At 42.1% G+C, this 24,216-nt stretch overlaps 2 protein-coding genes across 3 annotated transcripts in view; both read right to left on the bottom strand.

Annotated features, from left to right (window-relative positions):
• TMOD1 (tropomodulin 1) overlaps positions 1-3,286 on the bottom strand; it is a 29,892-nt gene extending 26,606 nt beyond the window's left edge. Inside the window, exon 1 of one of the 2 annotated variants that reach the window (XM_080372991.1) lies at positions 3,097-3,286. The gene's annotated coding sequence lies outside the window, so the exon portion shown is untranslated. The remainder of the gene's footprint in view (positions 1-3,096) is intronic. The other variant, XM_080372993.1, reaches the window with a different exon arrangement.
• A 5,360-nt stretch (positions 3,287-8,646) lies between these two features.
• Positions 8,647-24,216, bottom strand: part of TDRD7 (tudor domain containing 7) — a 48,347-nt gene continuing 32,777 nt past the window's right edge. The window contains exons 6-16 of the mRNA XM_080373002.1: positions 23,144-23,724; positions 19,122-19,308; positions 17,445-17,556; positions 16,386-16,588; positions 16,102-16,236; positions 14,337-14,420; positions 14,072-14,206; positions 13,621-13,731; positions 11,886-12,376; positions 11,397-11,557; positions 8,647-9,177 (exon numbers count right to left, since the gene is read on the bottom strand). Coding sequence (XP_080229128.1) covers positions 8,957-9,177; positions 11,397-11,557; positions 11,886-12,376; positions 13,621-13,731; positions 14,072-14,206; positions 14,337-14,420; positions 16,102-16,236; positions 16,386-16,588; positions 17,445-17,556; positions 19,122-19,308; positions 23,144-23,724 — 2,421 coding nt within the window. The 3' untranslated portion in view covers positions 8,647-8,956. The remainder of the gene's footprint in view (positions 9,178-11,396; positions 11,558-11,885; positions 12,377-13,620; positions 13,732-14,071; positions 14,207-14,336; positions 14,421-16,101; positions 16,237-16,385; positions 16,589-17,444; positions 17,557-19,121; positions 19,309-23,143; positions 23,725-24,216) is intronic.

The raw sequence follows: 24,216 nt of genomic DNA, 5'->3' as shown, positions 1-24,216 counted from the left end.
CGAACACAGGAGCAGAAAGGCTCCAGCCTCGCACTGAGCAGTACCTTGGACTCCAGCAGGCGATGGTGATGTCCTGTAAAAGAGAAGCCCTACCAGACTGCCCAGAGCAAAGCACAGCAAGCTGTTAGTAACACACCTACGTCTGCATGTTCCCGATATCACCCCACTGCTTGTGTGTCTGAAGCAGAAGAAGTGAAAGTGAAATGCTCCATCACGGTGCTGCTAACAAGCCCTAGACAGGTTGATGCTTAATGAATGCCAGAGCAAAACGAGTACTGTTCCAGCAGCAATGAGCCTGTGGTGTATGCTGCGCACCAAATCCAAACGAGACATTTAACAGAGGTGGGACCCTCACACAATCCTCTAAGGCCTGAAGAAACAAAGATGCCACCTGCAGCTGGGACAGCCACTACACCACAGAGTGCTGGCATGGGGCAGCGCTCTGGGGAAGCATGCTTGTAGCCTTGTTTCCATGCTTCTCCCAGGGGTGCTGCCAGCCAGCGCACCCTGGGCTGGACAGAATTTGGTCTGAGCCAGGATAGGCTCTGATATGTGTTTATCTCATTCACCATGAACAAGTAGGAAGAACTCCTCTGAGGAGGGTGATACAGCTCTGAGACAGGGCACCAGGGAGCGGGGTCTCCATCTTTGGGGGTTTGAAGCCACAACCTTCCTGGCTGAAGAAGGATCTGCTATGAGCTGGGGATGGACTAGAGAACTGTTGAGCCACCAGCAGTACTGGGGTCATGTAACAAAACGCATGTGGCCATTTAGCATCATGGAGCCAAGAAACACAATTCTAATCTCCTGTTTCTTCCAAGGCTCTGATAATTTTACAAAATAAACACATTTTGACTACTAATCCCTGCCTAGAATAGAGAAGTGAAGACAGTCTTCCTAGCTCATGATTTGCAGATGGCTGTCAACTACAGAGGGGAAAAAATGCAGAAAGCAGGTGCCAGCCTCCTCCCCTTGAGCTGTGCTGGGCTTTCACAAAAACTCCACATGCCTGGAAAACAGTGAAGCATCAAACAGAAAAGTAAAACAATTCATCTGCAAACATTACACTCAGTAGCACATCACTCTGGGGGATAGAGTTAAACACCTAGCAACAGCAGACAGGTGCTTCTTGCAGAAGGATCATTCAGGATCTCTTGAAAAGATAAGCCAAACTGTCCTTTAGGTAAATGGAAGTAAAACGTGGGCAAAGGAAAGCAGTAGTGAGATAGACCAGGCTGCCTCCACATCTGCTTGACTTTTACAAACACACTGAGCAGGAGGCAAGGCAGCAACATTTTCTGAGGATTATGCAAAACCATATCATCTGGAGAAAAGCCAGGAGACCATCACAGCTGAGAAGTGTGTGGAGAAAAGAACAGGATGAGTCAGGCTAGAAAACAAAGCAATGCTGAAGGGGGTGGGAAGTCCTGACAGGGGGAAAACAGAGACCTTGAAATGAGCAGCAGTGACCATACAATGCAGCACGCTTGTTGGAATACCCAAACACATAGGGAATCATTTATGTTGGAAAAGACCTTTAAGATCATCGAGTCCAACTGTTAACCCAGCACTACCAAGCCCATCACCAAACCACGTCCCTAAGCACCAAGTCTACACATTTTGTAAATACCCCCAGGGATGGTGATTCCACCAGCTCCCTGGGCAGCCTGTTCCAGTGCTTCACCACACTTTCAGTGAAGAAAGTTTTCCTAATCTCCAATCTAAACCTCCCCTGGCACAACTTGCAGCCGTTTCCTCTGGTCCTATTGCTTCTTACCTGGGAGAAGAGACCAACCCCCACCCGCCCACAGCCTCCTGTCAGGCAGCTGTAGAGAGCAGCAAGGTCCCCCCTGAGCCCCCTTCTTTCCAGGCTAAACAACCCCAGTTCCCTCAGCGGCTCCTCACAGGACTTGTACATTAGAGCAACAGGCGCAGAAGCTGTCAGGAGACAACAGTGCAGGCTCTTCTACACCACTGCAAAAGCCGTTTGGCTCCGGGCACTGTGGTGCTAGCAGGACAGTGCCTGGCTTTAGCATTGAGCCCACCCCCTCCTTCCAAGAATGCATAAGACGAAGTGCTCACTGCCATAACCTGAAGTAGGGCTTGCATGCTCAAAAGCTTGCCCAGTATTTGCTCTATCAGATAGTCTGAGAGCAGGTGCCACCTCTCAGCATCTTCTTGTCTCTTTGATGAGAAATTCTTCACTCCAGCATGAACTGGCAGGTCATATGTGGTGAAGGGATTTTACATACGCTTTAAAGTAACCTCAGCCACGTGGATGAGCACCTTTCTGGCTCAAGGTGCTATACCCAAGGAAAGATGTAAAGCAGCTAGAGAGTGGACCTCTGCCTAGAGCTAGGGCAGCCGGTCCAGAAGGGGGGCAGCGGGCAGGTCCTGCCCAACGACCAGTCCAGGGACATTTCAAAAGCAGAAGCATATGGATGAGCACATCAGGATGGCACGTGTGCGAGGGCAGGAGCTGCGTCCAGCTGAGTGAACGAAAGTTATCTTGGAGATAAGCTGCACATTTCAAGCAAGGCAGTGACTAATTCAAGCCGGACAAAGTATGGCCACAGAAAATAACACCACAAGGACCGAAGGGCTCTCTCCCCCGCTAATTTCGACTTTTCCCGTACAAAAGCAGCGCAGCTTTCTATCGATCCATCCCGCGAAAAACCAGTTCCCAGAAGAGCTCCCGGATTACAAACGCAACAGCCGCACAACAGCCCCACCAGCGGCCCTGGCCGCCCGTGGCCACCCCCGCACCCCCCCCCCGCCCGCTGCGGGGCACCGCCGCGCACACCAGGGACACCGCCTGCCGCAGCCCGCCGGCTGCTCCGCGCACTCCCGGCGCAGCGCCCCGACCCTCCGGGAGCGGCCGGCCGGCCTGCCAGGCAGCAGGCTAGGGGGAGGAGGGAGGGAGGCAGGCAGGCAGGCAGGGCAGGCAGGGCAGGCAGGGCAGGAGGGAGGCAGGGTGCCCCAACACCCAGCCCATCGCCCCTGCGCGCTGCCGGGCGCACGTAGCGCGGAGGCGGCCGCTATTTATGCCGAGCCGGTGCCGGCCAAATATTCTGCCCAGATAACCAACCCGCTTACCGCGCCCGTGGGCCGAGCCGAGCCGAGCCGAGCCGTGCCGAGCCCGGGCGGCGCGTCCTGCCCGCGCCGGCTCCGCTGCTGCGGGGGGCGGGGGTCCGTGCCCGGGCCCGGGCTCGGCACGGCCCGGCCGTCACTCAGCGGGGCCGGCCCCGCCGCCCCTCCCGGCCGGCAGCAGCTGTGCCCGCCCCGGCCCCGGCCCCGGCCCGCCCCGGCAGCCGAACCTGCCCCAGTGCCCGGGCTGCGGCGCGGCACGGGCGGCACTTGCTTCCGAAGGGTCTTCCCCGCTGCCGGCGGCTCGGGCCCGCCGCGGCCCGCATTGTGCCCCGTGGCAACGTCGCAGGGTGGCGGCAGCCCCCCGCCAGCGCTGCGCTCCGGAGAAGCCCCGCGAAGAGGCGTGCCCGGGTCCACGGGAGCCCCGGCCGCCGCAAGGCACCCTGCGGCTGCGCCTGGGAAAACTCCTTCCCCTTCCCCCGGGGGCAGCGGTGCCGCCCTGGGAGGGGGCAGGGGAGCGGCGGGGGTCGCAAGGCTCAGCCAGACCGAGTCGCGGCCGCGCTGGCCTCTGCCTGGGCATGGCCCTGCTACCGGCGAGGGTGAGCACCTCGTAAAAGCTGCTTCCCCACAAATGCCACCTGTATCTGCGCACCTACTAACTCCGTGTGTTTTACTCTCTGCAGGTTTGCCCCATACACCCGGTGACAGCCACCCCCTGGGGCAGCTCGGCCCAGAGAGCTGCCTTCCAGTTTCGTGGTGCCAACAGATTTAGTACTATTGCTGCCAAATCTCCTTTCCCCTATCCTCACCTTTGTGTTACCGTAAAGCTCCACGGATTTATCCTTTAATCTTTTTTAACAAATCTCCCACAAAGCATCAGCCCCACGCTCAGCCTTATCTCTGCTGTCCGGTCTCCACCAGCAGGCACAAGGCAAGAGGGGAGAGAGCCTCAGACGTATCAGAGGAGCACAGTCCATCTGAACCCTTCTCCAGCCCCACACTTCCCAGGCCTAGTGACATCCTTCATCTGAAAATGGTCCCCATCTCCATGAGATGGTACCTGACTTTTTTTTCATGGCTTGTCATACAGCTGACCTGGCTGGTGCCAAGGTCCTTTGTCCCATGGCATCGGGAGAAAGATCTGCAGTTAGCCCTGGAAATACAGCTCACAGCTAGGCCAGATGAGGCACACAAAAGGGGACGCTGCCAAGCACGTGCGTGCCTTGACAGGAGAGCAGGATTATGGCACAGGTCACTGGTATCATCCCAGCTGCTGGTAGGAGTGAAAAGGGCACTTAGAACCACCCAATTCACCCACTGACTGGCCCAAATGCCTGAATCTCTTCAGGGTGAAGAAGCCTAATGGCTACCAGATCAGACAAACATAGATGCCAGTATCTGTGCTACTTGCTCACCAACTGTTTTTCTCAAGGGTGTGCAAGATGTGAGCAATTCAGGAAGGGATCCATTGGCACCACCCAGCTTTCCTACAAGCCCACATTGGCTTTGCACTCTGAGATACACAAGCCACTTAATTTTTATCCCATCTGGCTGCCATCAGATGTAGCTTTGTGAGCACCAGCAGATCATCCAAGGTGAGTGCTACAGGCCCCTTAGGATTCACTCAGCCTGTCTGTATCAGGCAAGACACGGAGCCAGTTTCTCAGCATATCTGTTTTCAGTGTGATGCTTATTCTTTAGCTGCCTGCCATGACACACCGCAGTGACAAACGCTGGAAGTAACACACCTTGCAGCACTGTTCAACAAGACACCAAGTACTGCTAACTTCAACTACACCAAGCACCTCTTCACAACAGTTATCAAGGTAACAGCTCAACACACTTGAAGCATGTCTGCTCAGATCACAAACCTCTCTTGCTCTAGCCATGTTCTTAACTCACAGAGGACAATTCTCCTGTTCAAGAGTTCTAGTCTGAAAATATCAGCAATAAACAAAAGAACACAAAAGGAAGCTTTCAGGCACTATGAATCATTTAAAGTGAGGGTTTGGTTTTTTTTTTCAGTGCAAGATTCTTTCTCATTTTTCTTGTCTAGCACACTCAGCACATGAGAATATAGGCTCTCAAAAAGCTGGCCTGCTGTGCAGCAACTGTGAGAACAAAGGATGACTCTGGTGAAAACACAGAGACAAAAGAGTTTTGCAACAGAAGTCTCCTCAAATGGGGATAGAGTAGGCCAGGAGTGGAAAACTTGGAGAAAGAAATTCATTTTGGGATGGCAAAGAGGGTCCTTGTGTTTCTCTGATGAAACAAGGCTTCCTCAAAATGACCCAGAATGAACACACTGGGGGGTGAAAGAGGTGAACTTAAACTTTGTAAAAGTAACAAAATACAGTTGAGATGGAATAAACAGAAAAGAGATAGTTTGGAAGTGCTATTGTTCACATCCTTGGGCTTTGTTTGTTTTTTAGTTAAATTATTACAGTGTCATCTGTTCTCCCGAGGTAACGAATGCTCATTTTCCAGTTTATAAAGTCACAATGATCTACAAAACCAGTCTAACCATGCTGCATTCCCTTTGTTTGGCAGGAAAGTTATCTTGAGTGGGGTCCCAAGAATTATACCCTCCATCTCCACATCCCAAGGGAGGATCAGCTGGGCTTCTGCAGATATATCCTACCTGTTTCTGGCATTTATAATGAAACTGGAGTTCCAGTGAATTTCCAGGCTTTCCTCCCCATCTCTTTAGAAAAACTGCCTAACACCTAACCTAAACTTACCTTTCTGCAATCCAAGCCCTTATATGTCCTATTTTCCCGACTTATAAAAACAAGTTCTTTATCAGCAGAAACTTTTCAAAGTGTTCCCCTCCTTAGTCTTCTCCTATCAAGAGTAACTACAAATCCTTCTATTTAAGCCAGGTTTTCTAGACTTCCATTGTTCTTGCTTTTGTCTGGATTCTCTGTAATTAATCTTTCTTGTAGGGCAGTGCCCAGAACTGCATGCAGGATTCCCGTGAAGGCCTTTCCAATAGCCGTCAGAAAGGAAAGATCATGTGAAATGGTAACTCTACCACCTGCTCGGTTCAGGCACCTGCCACAGAAGCACCATGCATTCATGAAAGCAGAGAAACCATTCACAACCAACCCCAAACACAGACTGCTGAAAAACTCGTTAAAAATCATGCAGCATTCTGTGTGAATTAACGACTTACACATAGCAGGCAGGTCTAATGCCTCCTAGGGACAACAGACTAACTACTAATTATGCTAACTACTTCATAGACTAGGAACTTCAACAAACTCAGTATGTTCAATACTGTGTACGGCCACCACCACCTGCACACTCTTCAAAGCCAGAGCACAAAATGTACTCACATAGTACTAGCAGGCCAGTTAGCAAATGTATCGGAGTCTTGCAGATTGGTCAGTGGGGTAAAAAAAGTAACATTAAAAGCAGGTATAGAATCAGAGCTCTGAAACGGAAATCACAGACAGCCCAGGAAGACAGTAAATTTGGTAATTAAGTAAGTAACAGCAGAGTACCTGTAGAGTGATGGACTAGTAATGGAGCTACTGAAGACAGGGGTGGTACTGTGCAGTGGGTACAAAGACATCCCAATGTAGCCTCTGCACACAGCATATGAACTGAATGCAGCATTGTTAGCAACTTTTGGTTGGGTGCATGGTCAATGCATGCATAAAATGATTCACCACACGGAGAGTGGTATTCTTGGGCTTGCTGACCAGCTAAGACTGCACTCTGTTGTACCAACATACAAAGCAGCCTGTGCCAACTTCACTATTGAGCTTTGCAGATGCATAAGACTATGAATATTGTCCTTGCTTCTGATCTGAGCTTTTTTGACTCTGAAGCAGCCACCGACAACCAAAGAGAGGGTAAGGCATACTCCAGAAGGAGCAGACAAGTTCAAAAAGCCTTTTGAGTGCCTCAAACATCCGCCAGGGTCTTCCCGCTAATACTACAAATGTAGAGTCCCAAAGCCTGCATCACCAGTTCACAGGTGAAAACCAACTACTGGCCAACAGCAGATGCCCCAGCCTCAAAGGATGCAAACACAACGCAGGCATTTCTCACACAACCAAACTTCAAAACGGTTCCAGCAAAATGCCCTATGCCATTACAATTATCAAGTCATCAAACTTTGCAAGATTGCAGATGAAAGTGGCATATGCTCTTAGATACACAGGAAAACTCTCATGCTCTCCTTAGTAGCTCAGGAAAGCGCTTGTCTCATCCTAATGACCCACACCATTCAGATTTTCAGGCTTACAAGCAGTCCTACACAGAAGGAAACTTCTGCATGGAATTTATCTACAGCAGTTCATCATCACATGGATTCCTTCACTTGCATTCTTCACCTTCTCTGAGTGGCAGCTGAGGAAGGAGAAATCGGTTAATATGGAAGAATATTAATATCTTGGGTGTTAATGCCACTTCTCTCTCAACAAGTACACTGAAGTCTCACCACAGCGTGCTTAAATATGGACAGGACCAGGTTAACTAGCAATTTGCATTAAATTAGCAGTTTATTACCTTATTGCTACCTGCTCTAGTCATAAGGGCTCTGCTGTACCCTGTGTACAGTCCAGGCAGAGACACACTTGCTAGATTTCCAAGAGGACCCCTTCCTGCTTAGCTCACACCTCCTCCAGAACTACACCAGAATTAGAGGGTGCAAATATAGGTCTTACACGCTTTAACAGCTTGTTTACTCAGAATATTTGCACACATTTTCTTTCTTCCCTCCTATGCACTGCACTTTTCAGTCACGATTGTCTTTCTGTTCAGTCTCCCTTACCCATGCAGACAGCATGCTAGCAGAATTCCTTAGTTCAATTTGTGTATTACTAGGAAAATTATATACGCTATGCACAGCGGAGAAATTCCTTCTGCTGGCATTCACTGTGTAAAACTTCAGTACTGTGTTTAATAGTCTTAAGGGACTATATCAAGCAGACTCAAATACAGGCAGCAAGACTATGAAATAATAATCATGTCTACAACTCCTCAAAATATTTCTAAGGCCAAATATAAAGTACGCCTCACAATAAGCCAAAAATAACGTGTTCAGAGGACTTTAAGCACAAATCCAGGTGCTTACAGGACACTGCTTGCTCCTGTCTCCAGGGAGCAGCGGTCGTTGAAGATTTCTCAGAAGCATACATGAAAACGAGCTATCGAAACAGAACAAAAGGAATGCTTTGAATTTAGCAACCAGTCGGGGAGTGGGGTAGTGGGGTGAGGGGAGCAGAGAATTCAGAAAGGCGGTATCATTGCTGAAGAACTGCAAGCAGACTAGTAAGCACATAAAGTGCGTACCCTTCTGTGAAAGTTAAATCCCACAAATGTGGTCTTCCAAACAATTCAGCAATTAAACTCTTACAAGTTCAGGAAGAGGGAAACCCTCACCAATAATGCACGTCTCTGACATTAACATCAGAAATATTGAGGGCTGCTTCCATGCTTCCCCAGTAATAAAAACACTAGTTAAGAAAAAGGGAGGAGTACCCAGAAACGGCTGAGTAATAGCTGTGAGATAAAAAGCCCCCCAAAATTAGGGAAAGATCACAAGAGCAAAGTCAACATTATTTTATTGATAAATAATTTTTTTAATATTTTCACTCAAACATTCTAGTACTACAATGGTAAACAAAGTGCATATTTTCAGAAAGTCAACAAAACCCAAACTCAGTAAACAAACTCTTTTCAAAGAACAAAGATTTTTCTATCTTCAGTATTATCCCCTTCATGTCTTCAAGGCTGTATAACTGTTTAACAATGTTATCACATTCATGTCTTCAAGGCCATATAACTATTTATCTTCAAAGCCTGTTACTTATTTTATTGCTAAAGAATCTGAGCTGCTACATTTCAGAAATGGTGATTAATCATCCTTTGAAAATTCCACAAGACTTTGAGACACAAAATCATGAATCCATATATCAGTGTCTGGAAGAGATGTGTCCACAAGAAAAGTCACAATTTTTCGATCCCAAGAGTTAGTGCTTTCATTAACTGCCTGTATCTGTGCCACCAGTGGTTTCTTCTCTACAAGATTCCGAAACACTATTGATGCCTCTTCTGACCACTGCTGGCTTTTCACTCCTAGGACAAATGTAAAGCAAAACAGAAGGTCACTTATAGACTAGACCAATCTGAATTAAGTTTATAAAGAAGTCAGGGGAGTTTAAATACTTGAAAAAACAGATGTTCAAGTGCTACTGAATGCAGCTTAACTCTAGAAAAAATCACAAACTCACTCATCTCACACACAGAAAAGTTTAATTATTACAGAGACTAGGACATTTATTTTTTCTTGAAGTCTAAAGATACGGACAAGTTTGCAGAAGTGAAAGGCAAATGTGTTGATTCACTGAGTAATTCAAAGTGTATCAGCTGACATGCATGATCAAGGCATATTACGAAACATGACAAAAAGGAAACTAAAGATCCTTTTGAAACAAACTATTGCTTTGTCTTGTGCCTGAGGGTGCTGAAATTATTTGTTCTGTTGGCCTTACTTTAGATTAAGTTTTCTTCATCTCAAAGCAGCATCAGCTATTAAAATATCTGCCAAACCTTCAAGCCCCAGACTAGATCTGCAGAAAGCAGAAAGGAAAAGAAATGCCGCCTAAATGCCTCACAACCGTTGCTATTTTTTTTGAGAGCAGCATCCCACAAAGTCATGTCTGCTCATGGACATGATGCTAGAACCCAAACAGGTTTTTGAATGTGACCTCCTGCAGACTTGGAATTCAGTCTCCCCAGACCACTGCTGGTGTACAGCACCCAGACACAAGGGTCTCAAATATCGTGCATGAACACCCAAACAACAGCTCACAGATCAAAAAAGCAGAACAGCGAAGTGACAACACTTGGCTTTTACTATTAGCAGCACCCTGCTGCTGACAGGACAGGACAACACAGGAACACAGCTTGTTGCAGGTTACAGAAGGAATGAGAAGTCAACAGTTCATCAACAGTTAAGAAAGGGTAAGTAACGCTAGGAAAGGCTGGTGGGGAGGCAAATGGGGTTTTACAAGGAAACAGACCAGAGACTGAGGGGCAGCAGACATAAAAAAAAAAGAGAGAAAAAAGTGGAAGAATAGCAAGACAATAGTTACCGGTCTTCCGGGCTCAGCTGGCCTGCTTTGACAATATGAAGCAGCTCAGAGGCCAACTTAACTAGCTACTTGGGATTCTGTGAAGCCGGAAAATTGATGACTTGCAGGCTTGCTCAGCTGGATCCTGCACTACCCCAGTAGAGAGACACAGCTAGAAATCAGCTTCATTTCAGCACTGCACTCCTAGAACCCCAGCCTGTCGGTAACATCCATCATCACTAGTTCAAAGCAACCCCCAAGGTCACACCGAGGCTATGTAGGGAAGCAGATCCACAGAAGGTAACCTAGGATCAGAGCATCAACTCTGTGGCCTGTCACTTCAGAAAGCATATTCTGTAACTGAAGTCTAGACTTCATACTCTGAAGTCTAGACTAGCACTGACCGAACAGCAGCAGGAAGCAGCAACTTAGTAAGAAGAGACACATACATCTGAAAGCAATGCAGAAATGAAAGACAAATTCCGAAAAGGAAAGGAAAGGCAGCAAGGGGAATTTTGGTTTTTTAATTTTATCAGATGTATGCACACACTCTATGCCCCATATTCTCAAGGAAATTAATTTTACTTAAGTCTATTGAAAGCACTCGCTCCCCTTGTAGAGTTTTTTTTGTTTGAGAACACCCATATATTTCAGGCAACTTTGGATTCCAAATATGCACTGGAAAACAGAAAATTACAATAGGGGCAATATATACAAGAAAAGCTCCAGAAACTCAGCATCTAGTTCCTAACTTTATGTAGATTAGGATAATCAGAACTTAAATTCTCATCAACAGATATAACTTTCACACTTGGTAACAGGTTATGTTTAAGGATCTGAAAACCATTTAGTTTTACTTCCCTGTGTGCTTTGCATGTTAGACACCACACACATTAAAATGATAAATTTTCATGACAATGAAAAGCAGCTGCTGGAAAAGCTTAAGCAATCTTCAGTTTTATAAATGGTAACTAAAAGTGCTGCATTAAAATAAACAAAGAATAAACCAGAACCTTCACCACCCATGTCAAGAAGAAAACCAGAGCTACTTTGATGACATAAACAAGCATGCATTAAACATGCTTTTGCAGGCAGGTATGTGCTTACTTTAGCAAAAATCAATTACATCACTAACCTTTGGCTTTGTCCACTTTACATTTCTGTTCATTTGGTATCCTCACTGATATAAGACTCTTAACAAGAAAAACTGGAAATGCTTACCTGCAAGCTGAGCTGTTATAGCTTGGAAAGGTAGTTTTCTAAATGTATCCATGAGTGGCTGTACTTTCTCTATGCTGACAAACTCATGTTTACCATAGTCCAGCTCATATACCGACAAAAACCCATTTCTAAGAATTCCTTTTATTACAACCCTGTACCACCTAAACAGGGGGAGAACAAAAGTAGACAATTTGAATTCTTATTCACACACTATCAGGTCACCAGAAAAATAATGCACTACCAAAAGATCTTAAACAACATGTCTCAGGCTTCCCAGATTTGGTATTGTCTGAATAGAAGTCAACTCTTCCAGCTACAATCTGGAAGCACAAAGAGACTGCAACCTCAATTACTCCCTTAATCCCTCAGATATCATTGGACATCTGCCGCGTTGTCAACAATGCAGACAAAGCAGAGCTAGGCTTGCCTAGCTTAGCAAAGCTAAGCTTGCCTTCAAAGATTTTGTTTTTAATTTAAGTATCTACTTACTGATTTTCAATTTTAGCTGCATACAGCTTGTTTTTTTCAATATTCACTGGTTTCTCTTCTGCCCTGCTGTAGTACAAGATCATTTCTTCCATCAGGGCTTCCAGATTATGTAGCTCCTTCCAAGGCTGGACAATAAAGTGACCTGGATGGCAGGCCACTGAGACATAGACATCCATGAGCTCACCAGTCTTTGACAAAGGTAGAGGTGGAGGCATATCAATGGTAGACACTGCACTACTGGGTTCTCTGGCTGGATCAGAGAAACTCTTCTCTAGCCTTCCAGTGGTTAACCGCAGAGCTGAAACAGCATCACTTGTCACTTTTGTGGTGCTAGTCTCACTGGGTGTTACACTCAAGAAAACATCTTTCTGATGCTTCCACAAGTCTGCATTTTTGATCTGTTGATTGATGCTACGATCCATGTCTGGGAAATTCTCTGGAGCAAACAAGTAAACATGTGCAATTCCCTTTGCACTATCCTGTTTAACCACCTTGAAAAACAAAAAAACTTCCAGTTAATAACTATTAAATGCACACCTGCTTTTGTACTAAAGCCTTTAACAGAAAAGCAGCACCAGTTCATTGCATTCTATACACACATAAGTATTTTCAAGGTTCTCTCAAATATGTTAAGTTGTTGGACAGTAAGCAATTCACAGCAGCTAAAAAGAGCATTTTCAGCTATTCCACTAATGTAAATCAAATACAAAACTTGAGCTTTATTTTGCCCAACAGGTTCAACCTTGGTACCACATGTACAATTATAGTTTTCAGGAGAACAGTAGCCAGTGCCCATACAAATCTAAACAACTAAGTAATGCTGTTAAATATTAACACATAATCCTTCAAAATTCTCTTCCTGTCATTATGGGAGATGAAGCCTAGTAAATTCAGGATGGGAAAAAATAAAGATGAAAAAAGCTTCCAGTTTTGTATCATGCATAATCTTCAAGCACCGATATAAAAATATTTCCTATTTAACATCAGATACGCTAGCGTTATTGATAGTAAAGCACTGACAAAAATACATTTTTTATTTGACAAAGTATCTGGCATTTTTTTACAGATTCTTCTGTTCATTTCCTAGACGGTAATAAAAACTTGTCCCGGTTCAAGCAAGTACCTGTCACCTATTATTTAATCAAGCAAAAATTAGCACCCAACTCAAACTACCTTGGAAGAGGAGATTTAGAAAATCAGATGCAACAGTCCTAAGTCTCAAACTAGAGGAGCTATGTTTTAACTATACAGTCCCCAGGAATGGTAAAGTTAAAAAAAACACATGCTGTGACAGAATCTGGAATCAGATTAAGAGGGAATTAACTTTGTTTAGTCTGTAGCTAGTAGACTCCTTTAGAAGGGTGTTTTCAGTTAATTAAACTGGATAGGATACATTGCAAGATGAAACAATTGTATCTCAAAGATAAGGGAAATTCTAAGTATACAAGAAGGTATACTAAATCACATTGGATTAGAAAAAGTAAACAAAGAGTTGCTTTCCAAGATCAGAAGGAGAAAAAGCTATGCTCACAAGAGGCATAAAAATAATTCATCTATCTTTTTATGTGGTGAAACAACAACTCTGTTTCTTTCTTATCAGCTAGTAAAACAACTCCAGCTGCATATTTGGACTGGGACAGCAAAATGTGAAAGGCTAATGGTTAAGTTTCTAGAGTTGTTCTTCCAATGCTCTTTCCACGCATCTACGGATTTCAAGTCACATTTGGCTGTTTACCTTCATGCTAAATTCAGGACAATTCATCACAGTCTCTCTCAGCCACAGTACAGCATCTGGAGTCCACATGCCAGTGTTAGGAGGCAGATCAGCCAGGCAGCATTTTAAAGCCTAAGAACAGAATTAAGTATACAAGGTATACTTCAGTAATACGGAAATTAGTCCACAAGCTCCTATTCATAGAAACTTCATTAATGGTGACAGATTCAGTATGTATGACAAACAGAAAGAGACAGAGGAATAAGTAAACCCAGTACCATTATACATGCAAAACATCCTGTGGAAACATAGGAAGACATGATGATTTACTTCAGGCAAAGATGCACAATGAAACACTCCAAATGTTGAATGCTATTAAACAAAACAACGTTTCATTACATAAGCCTTGAAGTAGCAGCAGCAAACATTGCCAAGAGATCTTGCTTAAGTTAGCTTTAATACGTCTTCATACCTGAGGAGGTATTGCAATTACTTCTCTCAGGAACTGTGGTGGGATTTCTCTAAGCTCTGATACTTTCACAGTTCCAACTGTTCCAGTATCCATGAACTGCACATCAAGTGCCCGTCTAGTGTGAATAATTCTTATCTGAAAGAAGAAAGCAGGAGCATCATTTTGAGTTAAAAACACAACAGTGACATACACACTATACCAAGTTTCATGGAAACTAAGGATTCCCACGTGGGAAAACTGTAGCTGTTCCTTGAGTACTTCTTACCTCTACACGTGCCCATTTTCCTTTGGAAGGAAACAAGCAGATTTTGCCACAGAAAGGTAGCGATACATTAAACTCAGATGTTTGCTGCAAATATAAAAACAGAAGTTAAAAAGCATGGAGCTATTACTATTTGGCACTCAATTAAACCTTGAAAAAGCCACATATTGAATAAATAGTTCTGAGAAGTAACAATGCCGTTTCAAATATAACAACTCTTTCCAGCCTCAGACACATTTCTTATCACATTGTTTTAAGCCTCCCCAATCAGTAAAGCTTTAATTCCCAGCTGCCTATCTTACAGGGAAACTGAGAAAATATAAAGTGCCAGGGGAAAAAAGGCATGTTTGGAAACAGAGAATATGAAATCACTGACCATTACTTTAATGTTCTCAAAAGCAAAAGCAGTTCAGAGCTGTGACAGACAACTGAAGAAGCTCCCACTTTATATTCTAGAACAGCTCATTTGCTGAGATATTTAGCAAACCAAATTTATTACTGCCTTAAATGAAAGTCTCATGGGGGTGACATTCACCATGATGGTCCTAAATAATATAACAAGACAACGGCTACACTACAAAAAGCATGAAGAAACTCCATTTGAAGATCCATAAACACCCTGGTTTGCTTAAACTCTCAGGCAAAACAAATCCCCTCAAGGTGAGCTGCAAAGTCAAGATTGCTTCTTTTACCGCCATATATAGATTTATATTAAAAGATTCTGAATGTCAAGGTCTGTCTTTAATAGCAATGAACCAAACATACACTTTGTCCAGAAAATCTGAATTCTGAAACACCTGGCTGCTTGCCTTTGTGTTGCTAAACTTTTCGGGATTCTGTGTGTTTTCCTTCAGTGTTTAGCTTGCTTGAAACTGAATCTTGGTAAATGAGACATATTTAATATAAGTATTTCCAGATGAGATGTGTTCCACGGCAGGTCTAAAGTTCAACTTCTACACCTAAAAACACTTCGACAGAGTAGTTTCACAAGCAACAGTTCTAACAGGACCTTCAAGGATCTGCATTTCATGGTTTGATTCTCTAAGGCTCAGCTGCGTGTTAAATTAGATTCTATTAAGATTTCTTCTCCTTTGTACAAATTCTCTTACAACTAGTAAGGGTTGATGTATGTGTCTGTAAATGGCTGGTGGAATGTCAGACTTCTGTGTCACATGCCCATTTTAAAGCAACATTTTGAAAAAGCTTCCTATACATCAGTTGATGTATAGGGTATTAGCCATGACATTCAAACGCTAAGGGTACAAGCACAAGATATGCACCAGATCAGATCAAAGCCATTGAATCTCCAAGGAAGTCCGGCTAAAAAGAACAGACCCTTGGTTACACTGGGGTTTTTTGTCACTTTGCATGGTGTGCTGTGGGCCAGGCTGTTTATGCACCTCAGCATCATCATGTAAGTAAAGATTACAGAAAAAACTTACGCCAGTATCTCCACAGGCTTTATACCAATCTAATGCACTTTCCATTGGAAACTTCCCATTGAGAGCTGTATTGTTACTAGTCTTAACTACTCAAAGGAAGTTTTAAGTAGTTACTGAAGCCTTAGAGACAGCTTGTGAACAACAGAGCATCAAAAGACACTCTTCATGCTGAAGGATGCACCCCAAAAAACTAGGAAGAGAATTTATAACCTTTTTGAATAGTCTATGACTACCTCAGAAATTTGAACTGATGTGCAAAGAAAATGATTGGGACACTCTGAAGAAAGGCTACATGACTTTACCACTTCTCTCACCGTAGAACCTACCTTGTAAAGGAAATAGTCTTCCACTTTCTGCAAGATTTCAGTAAGTCTAGACAAGCCTTTACATGGCACTTGGCAATACAGGCTTCCATCAGAGAAAACGCTCGTTACTCTTACATTTGTATACAGTGCATCTACCTGCAACGGTAAGATTTGGACAAGAAAAGGGGGGGGACAGCCCCCACCCCCACCAACTTAGTGAATTTCTGAGTACTGCTTTTTGTTCACCCAAGACTTCAGCAGTCATTGATTTTTAATTAATTAGTAAGGAAACAGGAAAACGGTACCTGTAGGTGCAGCTCAAGGGACTTGTCATACAGTGCCTTCAGACAAGTAGCATTGATGTTGATATCGTCTTCTCCGGAAGTGTCATAGAGAACAAGAAGAGGAATATCACTCTTTTCCAGTATTTCCACAGCAAATATCTTGGAGAATGTCTGTGATTCCACAGTCTTTACTAGGACAGGATCATCACAGAAGACCTCCAGTCCTGTAAGACACCCCACACTTTTAATGTATCACTGTATTCAAAGGAAAAAATAACTAGGTCTGTGCTCACAACGGGAATCTTTTCAAGAATCAGGATACAGCAGGAAAGTTGTGATGCACCCCTACTTGCATTCTGCTTAATTTCCACCTTGTTAACAAAATAAGCCATCTTTGGGGGAGAAAGGTAAAAAAAAAAGATCCTCTTCAGAAAGAGTTGAGGCAAATGTGTAGAGAAAAAAGGAATGCATCCAAGTATTACACAAACAAACAAAAGCTCATTCATAGCAATTTTATACATTTAAAATTAAGTATTTTCAAAAAGTTAGAAATGCCTACCAGTTTTAGGAAGGCAAATTAACTTCCAGGAGAGTCTAGGAAGTCTGCAAGTATGCAAGTACTGAAAGGGGAAGGATCATTTAAAAACAACTAAATAGGATCATATTTAGGAATATTGTCCAGCCTGGCTACAACAGATATGCCTCATTTGTGGAAAAAGGAGTTGTGCCAGTACCTTGCTTCACAAAACAGCAAATGTTTCCTTGTATTTCTTTAGGCTTGCATCTATTAAAGGGACAAAGGCATCCAAGCTAAGTGCTAAAACAACTAAGCTCTGTAACAGAGATACTGGATATCAAGGTCTTCTAATATCAAGGTTTCTTTATAAAACTCTCCTTCACTTCCTTCCTTCCTTTTCCTTCTTTTCATGTCTACCTGTGTCTGCTTAGACTACCTGCCTTGGACAAAATCTAACACCCATAGAGTTATGACAATCAAGGATCAAAACCTGCAGACTGAGATGCTTCATTCCATAAACTGTGCAACAAGCAGCTGTATAGTCAACACAGGCTTTCTCTTACCTGCCAGTTTACATTTTGCAGCTTGAAATGGAAGTGAATGGAACTGCTTCTGTAGTTTGTACACACTGTTGTTGTCAACAAACTCACTGAAGCCATGATCAACATAGCACACCTGATAAAGGAAAAGGGAATAAAAGCGTAAGATCATAAATGTAATTGTAAATATGTTTTCTGGAGTCTAGGAAAAATGTATTCAGTTACCATATTCTCTGTGCCACAGACAAACAATTTGTCACTAATTTAGTACTATATAACACTATTAATCTCATGTTTATTTCACTGCTTGAATGTTCAGAGCTTTCAGGGAAAGACACCTCAAGATCTCTGTAAAACCCAACTGTTCACAGAATCTCAGCTCTTAATAGGAACAGTGCTGGAAGGACGCAGCACATATTACCCCAAACCACATAAAGAAATAACGAAGTGGTAATTTTTATTTCTAAAACTTTGAAAGTGTTGAAAAGTCAAATACCATTTAAATGCCCTTCTGTGTTTTGCCTTTTGTTTTTACATTAAGAGAATAATTTTGAATTATGCTTATAAATACAAATACCACAGTCAGTACAGAAAACCAGCAGGGAAACTGCTGATTGGCAGCAAATAATTGGAGCCCAAGTGAGAGAAAGGCTTTGACAAGACTTTTTACAACTTTTTAATAAACTCTATCACGCAAAATGTCTGCATACCAAGCACTGAAAAGTGAGTCTGAACACTGTGCCAGAGGATAATCAGCAAATGCTCCAGTAAAGCAGTATCCTTCTTTTGGCTAACAGCTCTAGCTAGACAGAAATTAGAGACAAGCTTACTACCAATGTCCTTGCCACTTCTCTAAACCCAATAATCATTCACAAACCCGAGTTCTGACAGATGCCTCCAAGTTCCAAAGAGCATTTACATCAAGTTTCAGAAAAACTGCAATTCTGATACATGCACTGTTTAAATATTTATGAAATAGATCAACTTTAAAAGTATGTTAAGCAGACCTGGGTAATAAGTCTCCTAATAGGAAAACAAAACAAAAAATAAAAAGGTATCATTAATGTTTGACTAGGCAAGAAATAATTGAGAAGTTTGTTTTTACAGTTCTGTCATATGTTCTAGTTTCATTGCAGATGGCAAGAAGTGTCTGCTTGGCCCAGGAAAAGTTTAACAGTGTAGTTAAATAATTTCAAAGGGATTTAACTAAAATGCACACGACATGTAACTCCCAGAATACCAGATCCAGCTGATAGCAAGCCAATGAGAAGGATATACTTGTGTTCCTATTTAGTGCATGTACGGAAACATCTATTACAAGACTTCAAACAGGATCTATCAGCGAGTAAATGTTGTTCTTCCCTTTCCCTTCCTCTGTCCCACTCCAAATAGTGCTACTACACCCATTCCTCCTAAGACCATCAAAGGCACATTTTCAGTAAAGTGCTTTAGGGCCCAGCCCAATTTAAAACCCCAAACTCAAACTATTTATGGGAAAAAACATGAAAGACCATTTAATTCTGGCAATCCCATAACTTAAAAAAAATAATATCTTAATTTCTTACATAACTGAAAATAGAAATACCTCAGGGCAAGAAAGGAGAGAAGGCTAAGCACAGCATATTTAGGAATTAATTGTGTATCTAAAAAAGAAGATTCTTTCAAGTCTTCCTTCAAGTGCTAAAATAAGTAATTGCTTGCCTTTATTCTGTTGTCTTCTAGAGAAATTATCCGAGCACGCAACCAGGCATCTTCTTCAGCGTGTACTGCAACAAGCTGCCCAACACTCAGAGACTGAGCTACTGACACTGTACTATTCTGACTATAATACGCTTTCATGTCATCTTCCATTTGTTCTTGGGCAGAAGAATAATCTTTGCCCACATACCTACGGTATTTTACAGAAAAAAAAAACCATAAGAGTTAGGATGCAACTTCAAAAAGCTGAATTAAAACCCAAGAACATTTACATGCACATGTAAGTAAATTATGGATATACACATTTTCTAAGCACATCAGTATCCAAACTCTTTTCCCACTACCTGGGCTATAGAAAAGTAACTGATATAAAATCTAGTACTTTATTTACAGCTAAATGTGGTCCAGCAGTGTATAATCTAACATGTCAACTAGATTTCTAGTAAGAGCTCTTACCTGCTTATTATAATCATGTGGAACAACTTGACCACAAAAGTAATATCTGGGACCAAGTACAAAAAAGAACTCATACATCATCTCTGAAGTTACTCTGTCATTAACAAGCACCAGCTTAAACTGGTTTTCACTAAGGTTGATCAAAATCAAGCCGTCTAAAATAACTTCACAAATCAGCTGTTAAACCATGTGCTGTTTAATCTCAGCCTTCAGAACAATCTTGGTATTAGGCTGCTGACCTAATGGTTTATACTGAAGCAGTTTGTGTTGCATAGATCTTCTTAAAAAACAACCCCACAACCTCCAAACGGGAAGTTCTGAATGCTTCAGAAACAAGTCAGGTTAAAGCAGACAAAAGGAAAACTTTATTCCCAAATTTGTATTAGTAGCTACGGTTTTAAGTTGTTCATAGAGTGATTAATACTGCTCAATTCTACCACACTGTTCAGATTATCATCCTATAAAAATCTGGGTGTGCTCTGAAGGTCTGCTATATGCCCAGGATTAGCGCAGATACTGTACTATGACATACTATGCTAACTTTGTTATAAAGATTAAGTTATATCTGATCACATTCCAGGGAACTCTCATTTTCATAAAGAGAGCCTGCTACCTCACCATCTGATTATATATTGGTTTTCAGAATGACAGCCCTTTTGTTTCTGTGTCAGCACTCATCTGCTTCATAATGGACATGGAGTCAGGCAACAGTCACACATGTGCTACTTAAAAGTTTATTTCTTAACATTTGTTTCATAAAGATTCCTAACAGATAGTGTTAGGATTTCTGCCACTCTATTTTCTGCTAATAGGTGAGCATCATACTGAAGAAGATTTTGGTCAAAGTCAACTGAAGAATTATTTTGCAGATTCTTTAGAAAAGAATCTTGGAAAGCAACCTCAAAAAAGTGTGTTAGAGGCTAATCTATGTGTGGGTGGACAGACACTGCAAGTGTGCATTCACCACCATTCTTAGTCTCAACTGGAACCAATTCACATGTCAAGTAAAACTTGCTGCTTCACTATGAAAGGAACAGAGGAGTATGCTTCCATAGTGCAACAAGCTTTACAATTTTGTCTATTCAAAAAGATCAGAGAAGAGGGAAAAAAAGTATCCAAGCTGAAGAACAGAAACTCAAGGTAGTTGAGAATAAAAGGTGGTAACCAATTATTTATTCTCAGAATTCAAATGCAGCACCTAGCATATCATCTCTGCCTTCAATCACACTCTTGTAGATGTACAGCAAATATCTAGGTGTGTTTGTATCACCTCACTTTCATTCTGACTACATCAGAACTCTTACAGAATTGTACTGTGTCTCAAAACTGAAATAGGACCAACCTTCCAGCTTTGTCTTAATTAGTACTGGAGTTGAAAGGTTTCAGCCAAACACACACCAAGAAAGTAAAGAGATACTGGTCCATCCCCAAGACAGAAAGAAGAATCCTGATTTTATTGATCCTGCAAAAATCAACATCAACCAATAGCCCCTACAAAGTTCTTGTTTAGATCAGGAGAAAGTGACTGCTACTGCATGCATGGGAAAGTTGAGTCCATGTATTGTTACCTTTCTTATACATCTACACAAACATTTTCTTGTCATGGCAAGAAAATATTCCCTTCAAGGCTAGTTTCATCTTGAAGATAAATGACCTTGAAATACATAGATAACCCTAACTAGTCATTTCTGTATCTAGGGCCAAGAAATGACTAATCACCACCATGTACCTACACAGACAAATCAGAAACTTTAGTATTGTCCAGGAACCATGGTCCAAAATTTTGGAACCACTGCTTTAGAGAAATTTTAACATAATCACCCTCAGCTCATCAGTGTTGTATGATATTTTAATCCATGGGACTTGAAGCACTCCCCCAAACATCCTTAAAATAAGTTTAAAAAGCTAACATTTGTTATGTCACATATACAGGGAGTTATCAACGCTGCCAGAATGAAAAGGTGAGAAGGAAAAAGTTTTGCAGAGTTAAGTTCCACCTGCACAGCAAGCTGGAATTAAGAGACAAATAATTTGTTCCTGCTCTTCCCAATATGCATCATGTCTAACTATTTCAATATCTCTGTGTACATATGATTGCATGTCTTAAATTGTCTGTCTTTCCTGGCACTATTCATCTTCATCATCTTTCATATCTTAGTCTAAATTCAAATAGAGCTCTCACAGGAACAACCTAAAACATAAAGCCTCTTTTCTTTGATATGGTTCTTCCTCCTGTGATTTTTTTTTTCCCAAGCTTTAGGCTCACTCACAAATACCCACTGTGTCTTTTTGGCTAAAATGATTGACTCATGCAGCTGGAGACAGTACAAATGATAACGGTGGATGAAGAATCCTGCCTTAAATTATTCTTTGTGGTATAAGACCAGCATACAAAATAAATGTATAAGCAATGTACAAAAAAAGCACAGTATAAGAATGGTGCTAGCAGCTAAAACAAAGATGGCAACATTCTGAAATGAGAATTTCTCTCATAACCCCCAAGTATGGGGATTTTTGCTACAGATTATCAGCCATCAAGAGTCCATGACTTCAGGGAACCAAAACGGTGGACATACACATAAAGGTCAAGGTTGAGTATTCCAATACATTACTGATAGCTACAGAGAAAAACCGTAGCTAAATTTCAGCCTTAAGGCTAGTGTGTTGAACATTGCCAACCAGCAATGATGAACAAGATATTATTTTCATAGTGAAAGGATCCATAAGTAAACTACACATATACTTTGATCCTAATCAGGACCTCTGAGAATGAAGCTATCCAATGAAAGCTGAAAGTGCAGAAACTAATGGGGGAAAACAGAGCTGTCAACATAGTAAATTACCACACAGTTGCTCAATTAATCCGTCAAAGCCACATATAAAACTTTTTAAGATTAGACTCAATTTGAAATAGTTTTCAAAATGAAATATCCTCTATAAAAAGTGTGTGGGTTTTTTGGTTGGTTGGTTGGTTCATTTTTTTAAGTTTTAATGAACTGCTACAACCTGTTTTATCCCAGCAATGAAGTACAGAAAGCTGATCAAAGTTATTTCCCGAAACCATACAGCAACATATGCCTATGACAGCCACTACAGTCCACTTCTTAAAACTGTCCTCTAAGGCTGGGCTGATGAGCAACCAAACCAAGAAGCACTATTCATTTATCACTGGATGGAAGCTCATCTGTCCCCAAAAGTGAAAACCACAGTGTAATGTGAACACACTCAAGTCACACCTAGTTAGTAGTAAGTCCGTTACCGAAGTAAAAAGTATTTCAGTAAGTATTGCAAGCAATATCTGAATACTATTATATGTTATAATAGGGTTATTCTAAAAAGTCTTCTGATGGCAAGCTAATGATAGAACTGATCAGCTCAGCATATAAGAAGCATCAGAAAATTTCCATATAAGCATAAACAAAAAGATTCTTAAGTTATTTTATCAAAATAAGTAAATAATGAAGTCCTGCAACCTCCTGTTTACCTCTTCTCTTATGGCAGACCTGCACAATATGAATATGTGGATTTATAAATAAAGCAAAAAAGATAAAAATCTGAAGTACACTTGCCTAATTAGAACCTCATTGGTGTTCTTCAGTTCCAACACTATGACAGACACAGATCCTTCCGATGGAATGATTAGAGGAGGAACAGTTATGTTCTCTGGATACTGGTCCTTGGATTCTTCATACTGTTGCTCAGCTGTGGCCTTCACACCATCATGCCTCTGGACTTTCTCAGTGACATTCAGATTTTCGTCAACGTGTCTTTGGGGTTTAGCATAGAGGATGGCTTTTCTGGGGACTTCAGATACATAGTCCACTACACATACATCTGAGAGCAACTCTAAATTATTGAGAATGTCTTCTGGAAATTTTACTTCGTAAGTGTCTTGGTACAATTTGGGAAGCGCATTAGCCCAAAGACCACTGGAATACTTCAGCAAGATGTTAACAACTTTCTGCTTAAAGTCCTTACTAAGTGATGTAGGCGTGGTCTCCATATTTGGTTTTACCAAAGGGTCTGCTTTTGGAGAAGTAACATTCTGAGATGCTTTTTCTTGCTCTGTATCACTTTTTGCTGTTGGTGGTGTTTTCTTAGCAGGATAAAGAAGCCCATCGATCTGATCACCCCGGTGTACTTTCTCCACCTTGGAAAACAAAAAGTAGAGTCAATCAGTTGCATTTCTAAGTCTAAATCATTTTACCAATTACAATTTAATAACATGCATTTGTAGGGTTAAATGTGGAACAACAGTGAAGAGATAGGCAATGGAGGTCAGTACAAGTCAGTATGCTATAACCCAGTCCCTTCTAATTAAGCCCTCTGTGCTTTGTTAAGGCAGTAGGGGTCATTATTCTACATCGTAATATATTGTTACTTACGTTGTACTTGCTTAAGTCTTCCCAAACTTGTTAAGTACCAAGCATTTTCCCACAGCTAGCCATGCTCTTTTCACATGATCACTTACAAGGATGCTTAGGGAATTGTAACACTTAATGCTCATGCTCAAGCTCACATAAAAGCTCCAAAAACTCCCACCCATTGTTCTCGGGTTCATGATGCCAAGGTCCTCCCTGCCTGCTGCTTACATGGCTCAGGAAACTATTGGGGAATCCCTGCTGGGATGTGGAGGTAATAA

The sequence above is a fragment of the Falco punctatus genome (genome assembly GCF_963210335.1).
Source record: "Falco punctatus genome assembly, chromosome: Z".
Lineage (NCBI taxonomy): Eukaryota > Metazoa > Chordata > Aves > Falconiformes > Falconidae > Falco > Falco punctatus.
This window is presented reverse-complemented; position numbering and strand designations above follow the sequence as displayed.